General features: G+C 43.4%; 1 protein-coding gene and 1 long non-coding RNA gene across 4 annotated transcripts; both read right to left on the reverse strand.

Moving 5' to 3' along the window:
* Positions 1–382: 382 nt before the first annotated feature.
* Positions 383–5,012, reverse strand: LOC101775419. Of its 3 annotated transcripts, XR_002677662.1 has the most exons (5): positions 4,376–4,610; positions 4,153–4,250; positions 2,938–3,717; positions 1,185–1,340; positions 383–1,094 (listed from the first exon to the last, which is right to left on the reverse strand). It is a non-coding gene; the product is annotated as an uncharacterized LOC101775419 (long non-coding RNA). The 3 variants fall into 3 exon arrangements; XR_002677661.1 differs by lacking the exons at positions 4,153–4,250; positions 4,376–4,610 and adding an exon at positions 4,700–5,012; XR_002677660.1 differs by lacking the exon at positions 4,153–4,250 and having other exon boundaries at positions 4,376–4,604.
* Positions 5,013–5,611: 599 nt separating this feature from the next.
* LOC101775830 (CDP-diacylglycerol--glycerol-3-phosphate 3-phosphatidyltransferase 1, chloroplastic) lies at positions 5,612–9,277 on the reverse strand. The gene is made up of 8 exons (XM_004970168.3): positions 8,687–9,277; positions 7,525–7,591; positions 7,372–7,446; positions 7,239–7,290; positions 7,000–7,085; positions 6,851–6,925; positions 6,677–6,771; positions 5,612–6,316 (listed from the first exon to the last, which is right to left on the reverse strand). The coding sequence occupies exons 1-8, from the start codon at positions 9,163–9,165 to the stop codon at positions 6,235–6,237; spliced, it is 1,011 nt and encodes a 336-aa protein (XP_004970225.1). The 5' UTR covers positions 9,166–9,277; the 3' UTR covers positions 5,612–6,234.
* Between the last annotated feature and the right edge of the window lie 514 nt (positions 9,278–9,791).

A 9,791-nucleotide genomic window follows, 5' to 3' on the forward strand; every position in this document is an offset into this window, starting at 1 on the left:
GCTGCCAGTGAGAACTTAAAACACATCCAATTGGCAGAGGTGTGGAGCAACTGAAGAGAAGAAAAACTACAAAATAGGCGTGGCACAACTGAAGAGAAGAAAAAAATACAAAATAGAATATGATTTGAGTTTTCCTCTCGTGACTCATTCTCTAGCAAACGCGTGCAACCATGTTACAGTATGAATTTTTGGCATTGCATTTCGTCATCAGGAATAGATGACTTTGCAGGATCACTGATAAACTGCCTGGCCTACCAGATCGAGTCTACAGCGCAATAGTGACCTATTGAGATCATCATTATTTAACCCTTCAACAGATATTCCCGGCGTTCATCCACCGTCGCTCTTAAGCACATTTCTGAACTTGTAGGCAAGCTAGGAATGACGAATGAAGGCTGAAGATATCACAGAGCACACAACCAGGCAATTACAGACTCATAGACTAACGGTTCAAGATAGGAGTACATCTGCCGAGCAGCAGGTGCCTAATCAAGACGCTGTCTATGCAACTATGCTGAAAACAGAACAGTGCGAATAACCATGTCATGTGGTCCAGCAACAGCACATAACCGACTACTTTTACGTCAGCCACATTAGGTTCACGAATAGGCTACACTAAAATTAAGTCAGCAACCCTAAGTTTCAGAACTTAGCTCTGGAAAATCCAGGGCGAAGGGGGTCATGCTGAGCTTTAGAAACAGCAACACACCCTGCTGAGCTCTAGAAATCATCAGGATCGTATTCATAGCCACAGGCTTCCTCCATCTCGTCGCCGTTGTTATCATTGTCACTTATCGCATGACTATCATCAACCCAATCTTGTCTTCTCTTCAATTTCTTCTCTAAGATGCTTCGTCCCGTCTTCCCTTCCTGTCTCCCACGCTTCCTCTCAGCTAGGTTCTTTCGGATGTCTTCATAGAAAGTGACATGTATCTTCTCCAAGCTGATGCCAGTCGCTACCAAAGCATCCACCGTCTTCTGAATTTCGCCATCATCCTTGGAACATTGTACTATTACTGTTTCAAGGAGTGGGCATTGGAAGGTTATTCCAGTGATATTGGTTCTGTTTCTGCACCTTCTGTTTCTCTGTTAAGCTGCAGACAGTATCCAAAAAAGGGGGAAAAGATGTTAATTAACTTATTGACCTTTATCCAAAAAAGGCAATAACTTGGAATGCAGGATACCTTTCTATGCTTTAAGGTAAGTTTTTCTAGTCTCGGTGAAAGCTGGAGGAAGCGAAGTACAACGTACAAGTCATAAGTTAAGCACCATTCACCAATTGCGAGAGTTACGGGACTCTCAAATACAGAGCATGTGGGCAGTTCCTTTTCCAACATAACCTTGCATTTCAAGAGGGTGGGGTCAATCATAACTTGGATACAGCCAAAACCAGGATATTGCCAAGTACAACACTAGTAAACAAGTAAGCATAACAGCCACTCATCAAATGACCCCACTGCACATCATACGTGTAACCTAACAGTTATTTATTATTTTTAGCACAACTGCAAGTCATGAACAGATTCACATTTTATTTCCTGGTGCACAAATACACAGGATTGAGATGCTATAAATGTCCCACAAGTTACAAACAGCAATATCTGATCTTCAACTTATGATTTAAGTATAAACAGTGTTGCCATATCCACAGTACATTTACAATCAAGATTTTTCATTCCAGTAAGTTATATGATCCTCTTGGCAAACAACCGAAATTTCCGTTGATAACCATAACCATGCATAATGGCTGATCATGTTTCTTGCAAGCAGCAATCTTGCCAGTATTTACAGCTGGTCAAAAATCAAATGAAGCCAGGATTCTGAAGGTTTCATGCACAGTTGGTCCACTTTTACTTATAATATCACTCAAGATTTTGAAGCACGTAGCACTATTCAGGGAGTGCATTAAAAAAAAACTCGACCTGCGGAGCCCCCGGGGTTTTTTTCTAGGAAGAAGACCTTCTCACACAGGCCGAGAAACCCCCGAACCTCTTCCCCACCCTTACATAGGGGCCCGTGATTTTTTTAACCCCAGCCTGAAATTTGCTCCCATGCTACTGAGGCCATCTAACCATTTCAGATAGGGACCCTTTCGCTAGGGAGTGCATTCAGGAATATTTAAAATGTGAATAGCAAAATATTAACTAAGCTTCAGTAGTGGTTTCTTTTCTAGAACAATATTCAGTATCAAGACTATTCAAAGTTAATAGAACATCTTTGAGAAGGGGGGAAAAACTTAGCAGAACAGCATGCTGCACTCACTGGTATTGGTTTTTTTCATTCAAATCCATATGAGCCACAAAAATAGGTGAAAAGATCACATTAGATTTATCTTAATACTGCTAGGCTAAACACTAAACTGCATAACTTTTGACAAACCTCATTAAAGGATAATAATGGTTCCTGATTTCAAATTCACCTTAAAGCCAGGGTAAAATACATGACTGCACTTTGGAAAGCAACACAGACGAATACTTAATGCATCAATTTCCAGGCTACTTATGTAGTAAATCAAGTGATGGATGACAGAGTAGCTTGTTTTGCAGACATCTAATATGCATGCGTTTGAAAACTTATTGCCAGAACATATCAAGGAAAAAGTAACTCGCATACTGATCTTCATGGTTTCTGAGGCAGTAAATTAGTTGGTCCAAAAAGGGGTAGACAACTAATAAAAATGACACTCATCCTTGTTCATTGCTATGAATGTGACTAGTTTATGTTATTGTGCTCTAAGTAGAATGGTAGTTTACTTTCCCTTTTTATAGAAATGAAGTGTTTCTTTAAGTACAAGTGTCAAACACCATCACCAATACAAGAAATGTGCAAAAACTATACATGGCAAGTATAGTAGCAGGCTAAAAAATCCACTAAACTGTCATTCAGAATATTGATGGCAACAATAAAACAGATGCACTTGTCTTTAGTCAAGAATACCTTTATATCGGAACCAAATAATGCAAGTCTCTTGGCATGCAAAAAGATCCCAGTAAATCAGATTGACCATCAAAAGTGCTCCTAGAAAGAGAAGCGAATATGTGTGCACTCTCTAGCGATGGCCGCTCTCACCAAGAAATCTCTTCCAGCGGCAAGCCTGTGCACTTGAAGTGAATGAGACTAGGGGCAGCAATTGTGAGTCCTTTGTCTCGACCTAGGAAACCATCAACAGTTAGCCTCTTTAGCACTTTTGATTCTACAAGCTCAAGATGCTGTGCACAGTTTATCAAATGCAAATCCTCTAGGCCAGGGCTCCGAGCAATTATTTGCTCAAGAGATGATGTATACTCCACATCACAGAGAGTCAAATTTTTGAGGGATGGAAGCCTGATGATGTCAGGTAGCACAAGTCCCTCATGTTCATAATCTTTATAAGGAGCCTTTCCCATCTTCAGATTTAACTCCTTGAGCGAGCGGCAGGTGAAAATGCAACGAGGTAAAACAGTCTTATCATACCGATCCATGTTCACATCTAGCACTTTAACATTATTCTTCACCGCATAACCAATCCACGTCCTCACATCATTGCAGTTTACCACATGGTGGCTATCAAAATGCAGCTGGAAAATATGCAAGTCTACTCGATCACGGAGGAGCAACAGGTTGTCAACAAAACTAACAAACTTCTCATACTTCCAGTGTTCATATTCTCTGTAGTTGAGACGTATCGATTCATGTGACTTCATAGCAGCCCCAGATTGGATTATTTACCTCACAAACCTGCAAGGCAAGGAGTTCCATGATTAATACAAGAAGGAATGATTCACAGGAGGGAAATGCAATTGTCCCAAACTTCAAATGTCATCGTTGTACATCAATATGAAAAATTTACTTGTCTAGTTGTTTTTTTCACAATGAGCTGAAATTTGGATCTATCTCATGTTTGACATTGTAAATCCTAGTCACCAAATTGGGGGTTAGTTCAGAGCAGTTCCCCCACTGCCCAGCAGTCCAGCACCCCCAAGGACAGATCAGATCTGCTTTGCACCGCATAAATATTGCTCCTTTCTGGAACACCCTAGCAGATACTAAATATCTTGTCAGGCAGACGGGCACTAAGAAATTCCTGGCCAGCTTATCACCACAGAACACATTTTCAACTAGGAAATGGAAGGGATACCGATATTTGGGTTGACCACATTGAAAATGCTTTACCTCGCAAATAGAAGGATTCGCAGATAAAGCAATCCAATACTCAGGGGACTCAATGGGAGCGAATGCCTATTTTCCGGAAACATTTCTCTTGCACATTCCTATATGAAACAAAAGGGCGTGCAGTACAGTAAAGGGGAAAGATGCAATTTCGAGATGAAGAACAGATACGGTACCAATGCTACCACAAAATGCGCACAGCTAGGTTGCGGGGAGGCTGATTTACCGGTAATGGTGAAGATTGCTCGGTCGAAATTGCCTCGATGGATGCCAGCGACACCGGGCGACTTCAAGGTTTAGGGTTTAGGCTAATCCCCCATCCCCGCGCACGGTGTCGGTCTCGGCAGGCGAGTTCGCAGCTTGCTACCCGGAGTTGACGGTCAAACTTTATATAAACCCACTAAAAGCTCCTAATTTGAATCGCAAATCAATATCTGCGATTCAACTATTTTACCTCCTAAAAATCTAAAATGGATCGCGATTAATAACAGTGATCCAAATATTTTCAAATAACCACCTAATAATTTTCAAAATAGTCCTCCTTTTCTACCTGCGATCCTCCGTGCTCCTCCCTCGTGGCTCCCCCTTCCCCTCCGGCGACGGCGAGGGCCGCGTCGCCGCGGTGAACGGGATCTCCTTCGTCTTGCGTCTCTCCTCTCCCTCCCATCGCCACCGAATCTCCCCTTCCGCGCCCCCGTGTGCTCCGTCTCCGGCCGCCGTTCGCCCATGTCCGATCTTGCTAGCAAGTAGCACCTGCATACCTTCAACCTGGACAACGCCACTTCATCTACACTTTACAGCCTGCGCAGTTGTTAAGGCCTCGATTCCTAATATCGTGCTCGTGCTCGTGCATCAGGTTAGCACACGACCGGCCCAGATATACACGCGTGTCCATATCCGGAAGATTTGTTAATTGTTAGTACCTTCACTGCTGTGAAGGATGAAGACAAGAGAAGCCAAACAGAGAGTGAAAGAGACCACTAATGTTGCATCGAAAACACCAATTGTCAGGTGCTGTAAACATGCACTTTGATCACCGGTGTTCTTCGAATGTTTCCATCGAAAAGATTGACTCGGTTGGTTGAGGGTAATTGGGTAAATCTGATAGAGGTAGTCTAAACCATCTTCGAGGCAAATTCAGGTGAACTTCCTCCTAGTAGATAGGTCTAATTTATTTATAAAAAACAGCTTTAAAAATAACATAGCTAGATTTTGAAAGACATTTTTAAAGAAACCAAGATTTGGTCGTATTTTGATGTAGATGTCTATAGACTATAACCATGACTGGAGGAGAGTATATAAACGGCAGAAGCTCGAGTTCGCAGTGCGTCGTTCATTTTCTAGCAAAACCGTGCAAACATATCACGGTTTCAAACGTGCGCATCTTTCTACGCACGCATTTCATCAGCAGCGTCCAGGTTCAACTCGTATGGTTCAATCTCGAAAGCACATACAGCATACGTCTCCAAGTCCAGCACCCCGATTGATCTGTACCACAATAATATGCTTACATTTTTTTCCGTTCTTCCAGTGGCTAAAAAGAAAAGAAGACTAAGCTCAACAGTTGTGTTGGTACACGGATAGTCGTAAATCTTCTTAACAAAATTTATGCAGATATCTGCAAGCAGTACAGCACCTATCGACCTCCATCCGACATGGTTTTCTAAATCAGTTAAAATATTCTGAAGTACATATGTACACCGGCAAGGTGGCAACAGAACTGAGGTGTTTGGCCAAAGCAAAGCAGAGATTCTACTGGTTTTCGATGAGCACTCTAGGCTGAAACTAGGGGGAAAGTAGCAAGCAAGAAAACTTAACAGCTACAGGAGAGAGGCACAAGGTCTAATAATGTACAAATCCTGCACTGGTCCTTCACTTCTTCCTCCAATTTTTGCCCAAAATATTTGACTTTCAGAGAAGCCATGGGAGTGGAGGTGGTTACAAGACTCAGTCTTGCATGTGTAAAATGGGAAGTTTGCACAGCTTAAGACTTGATGCATGCCTGATACAAGTCAGTAGTCACTGGATGCCTGTCCTCATCATCAGCGACAAATTCATCCATGAAACAAGTGCATGCAGCAACAGTCATGGACTCCTTGGTTTGATCCGGTAGTATTTCACCCCATAGCCTATCGTGGAAGTGATTGTTGTAGTAGCTACAAGCCAACTGCAGCAGGCAAAAAAATTATTTAGCATAAAAAACATTGCAAAAATACATAAACATCATTTTCTCAGCATAATGCTCATTAGACCTCTGTTGCTGCATCTTTTTAACAAGTGTCACGAATCCAGATTCAAGTGTTCTTCTGCTTTAGTATTTATTGTTTCTGCTTCAGTATTTATTGTGGGTCAGAAATTGTAAATATACCAGATTTACTGAACAAATGCTCGTCTCAGAGCTACTACTTGATTGCACCAGCCACCAGGTAAACCAATAGCCAATTAGTTCACCCTCACATAAGATTGCATGCAAGCACCAAAAGACAGGGACAGAGAAACAACAGTTGGAATATGGAAAAGGGATCACCTCAGTAGTGTAATGTAATTTTGCGTCTCCTCCGTGCCAAACTCTGGTTGCAGAAGTGCAGCTGCAACCAACATTAACTGGAATACTGTGTTTACCTGCAACCAGCAATTATTATCATGCTTCCACAGATGGGCCAATAAGCTCTCAAGATCAAATGCTATATGAAGCCCATACCTTGCTGATGAACAGAGGTTCGACCTTTTCACGATGAATCGCATCCAAGTTAACATATTCTGACCAACTGTTCCACTGGCACAAGAATGGTAAAGAACACTCAGCTTAATTGTAAACCAGCCACAATATACTTGCATTTCTAACAGTACCTTCCATCCCAGACTAGAAGCCCGTTTGTAGAAAGCACCACCCACAAGGAGCAAGTCTCTCATAACAACCAGACCAACAAGACCCGCTTCAAGCAAAACAAGTGGTATACAAGTTACTATATTAGTTAAAATCAGAACCTTCACATAAATACAAATATGGTGTAAAAAAATATGAGCTATTTTACTATAAGAAGTTTGTGTTACAAAACAAACATATTGCTGCTTGTTGATCTACTCACGATGTAAGAGCTCTTTTTGAACCATGGCTACAGCAACACAGCCAATCAAAACCTAAGCAACACCACAGAAATTGCAAATCATTTTAGCAGCACAGATAATATATAAATAAAGCTAGAAAGTGTCGGTTTGAACCTTGTCAGCCAGAGGGTCCAAATATGATCCGAAGACAGAATTGATGCCCATCTTCCTTGCTAAAAAGCCATCCAACTATGTTCAAACAAGAAAACTGAAGGAATGAGAAAAATTCTAATGCATTTTCATGATACTGAAACATGAAATTCTTACCCAATCACTTGCACCAGAGACAGCCAATGTGGCAAAGGCAGGAAGATACCATTCATTCACAATCATCCTAAAGTACATGGAGTTCATTAGAACAAAAATAGAATCGCAGACAAGAATTAAAACAATAATGTGTAGCATAGAAGGCATGATGAAACACTGAGAACAGTAAAACTGCAAATACAGAACAAATGAAAAAACAGAATTAAAGATGAAGATCTTTATAACAGTGCTTTCATATTGGCATGCTAGGATACCCTATAACGAAAGGAGGATGAGCAAATCGTCAACCACCCTTCAAACATACAAAATGAACTAATTTGATTTTCACAAAGATCCGGTAGATGGACACAAAAGCTAACAAACAGATGGTGTGATGGTACAGTTAAGCATAGAGATTAATGATTCTACAACTAGAATATGTCTTCAAGAATTCAAGTCATGTTGAAGCAATAAGCAAAAGATGCAGCTGATTGCCTGATTCTAACTTGCCGCACATTACACACAAGATGAGCCATTTGCATTATGAACGATCGCTTTACATGCAAACACAAAACACCCGAACTTCAGGGCTCCTTCCTGACATGTGCAAACTTGATCAGTCAAACTCAAACACATACTATATGACCATACATGACATTGAGAATGGTTCATTTAGTTAACATATTTCAACTTCAAAACACCCCAATTCTCATGCCCAAACATTTGATAACGTGTGTAGGCCTCGGTGACCAGATACCTGGCTCATTTTCTTTAGAGAATATCCTGATTCAAATTGTTGCTCTGTATCCTCTTACACCCTCCTAAACACAAATATCAATCCGTATATCCAAAATTAACTTGGCCACATGCATCGGGGAACTAAACTTGAAATTTATCCACTAAAGAAAAGCCAAACAAGCTTAACAGTAAGTATCATCATTCAGAAGCATTTGTTGCCTTTTCTGATCATGATACTTATACACCATCGACTACAATGAAACAATTAAAATGTGAGATGTTCCATCAATAGAGGCAAGCTCGGAACCAGTAGATCATGGTTATTTATTATGTATTTTCAAATTTGAACTCTCTTAGCTCCAGTCCAACTGTCCACGGTGAAATCTCTAGTCAATCTATTAACAGTACAGCTCTAGCTGAAAGTAAACACAGAATGGACACTCACCATCCAATGACCGGCCCTGACACCATGCGTCCAATCGACACCAAATTGGGCGCATTCAGAAACCTCTCACCTCCACCTCCCACAATCCCCGCAGACGGCGCGTCCTCCGCCCCGCCCCCGGAGATCCGCCTGTGGTCCCACCGCACGGCGTCTGCGACGGCCTGCGCGCGGCCGCCGGCGAGGGCCTGGGCCCTGCGGAGCTTGGCGCGAAGGGCGGCAGCCGCGGCCGTGAGCGGCGTCGCGGACTGCGAGAGCATCCATGGTGGCGACGAGAGGAACAGCGGGCCCCCGGACCGGATGGGGACGTGGGTGTGCGCCGCGCCGGCGAAGGGGGCGGCTGCGGGGGAGGCAGCGGCGGGGCTGATGGTGGTTGGGGAGGATGAGGCGAGGAAGGTGTGGAGGGAGAGGAGGGGCCTGGGGTTTGAGATCGGGGTGGTGCTCCTGCGTATGAGAGGGTTCAGGGTCTTGAGGAAGGCCATGGCCGTGGATCCCGGAGCATTGCAGTGGAGCGGCCTCGGCGGCCGGAGTGGAGGAGGAGACCTTCTTGCGACGGAGGTTTGGACTGGACTCGGGGTTTTTGAGAAAGCAAAATTGGATCGTGTAGCTGTAAGGGCTTGTTTGGCGGGCGGGGTTGCGGCTGTGACTTCTTCGATGGAGCAGTTTTTTTAGCTTGTCTGGATGAAAAAAATGTTTGGCAAAACGACTTCTCCCAGACGGGTAACATGGATAAAAATGTGAAATGTCCATAATACCCTACCTTTTTTGTTCTTTCCTTTTTCCTTTTTCTCCGTTCTTTTTTTTCTCTTTCCTTCATTTCTTTATCTCTCTTTCTTCACGCAACGCCACCCCCTACGCTGGCATCCACTTGCATCCTTTTTTTCACCGCTTGCCTTATCCGCTCGCCCTACGCTCCAGCACGCGCCGCCGGCCACCTCCGCCCCGCCCCGCGCCCGCCACCGCCGGCCGTCCTCCGACCTCCCTGCGCCCGCGCCCATGCCATCCTCCGACCCCGTGCGTCCATGGTCAAGATGGGGATTTTGGCCCCACGAAGGGGACGAAGCCGCGGGGAGCCCCTTTTTTAGGCTTCTCCTCCCTCTCCTGACTC

The sequence above is a fragment of the Setaria italica genome, chromosome V (assembly GCF_000263155.2).
Source record: "Setaria italica strain Yugu1 chromosome V, Setaria_italica_v2.0, whole genome shotgun sequence".
Lineage (NCBI taxonomy): Eukaryota > Viridiplantae > Streptophyta > Magnoliopsida > Poales > Poaceae > Setaria > Setaria italica.

What these genes read in the sequence shown, in the direction of transcription:
- LOC101775830 (XM_004970168.3), bottom strand. Translation starts at nt 9,165, where the DNA reads ATGGCCTTCCTCAAGACCCTGAACCCTCTCATACGCAGGAGCACCACC. An exon ending in TCAGGGCCGGTCATTGGATG is followed by an intron (nt 7,592 to 8,686) that starts GTGAGTGTCCAT and finishes CATGTACTTTAG; the next exon opens with GATGATTGTGAATGAATGGT. An exon ending in CTTCTAGTCTGGGATGGAAG is followed by an intron (nt 6,926 to 6,999) that starts GTACTGTTAGAA and finishes TTCTTGTGCCAG; the next exon opens with TGGAACAGTTGGTCAGAATA.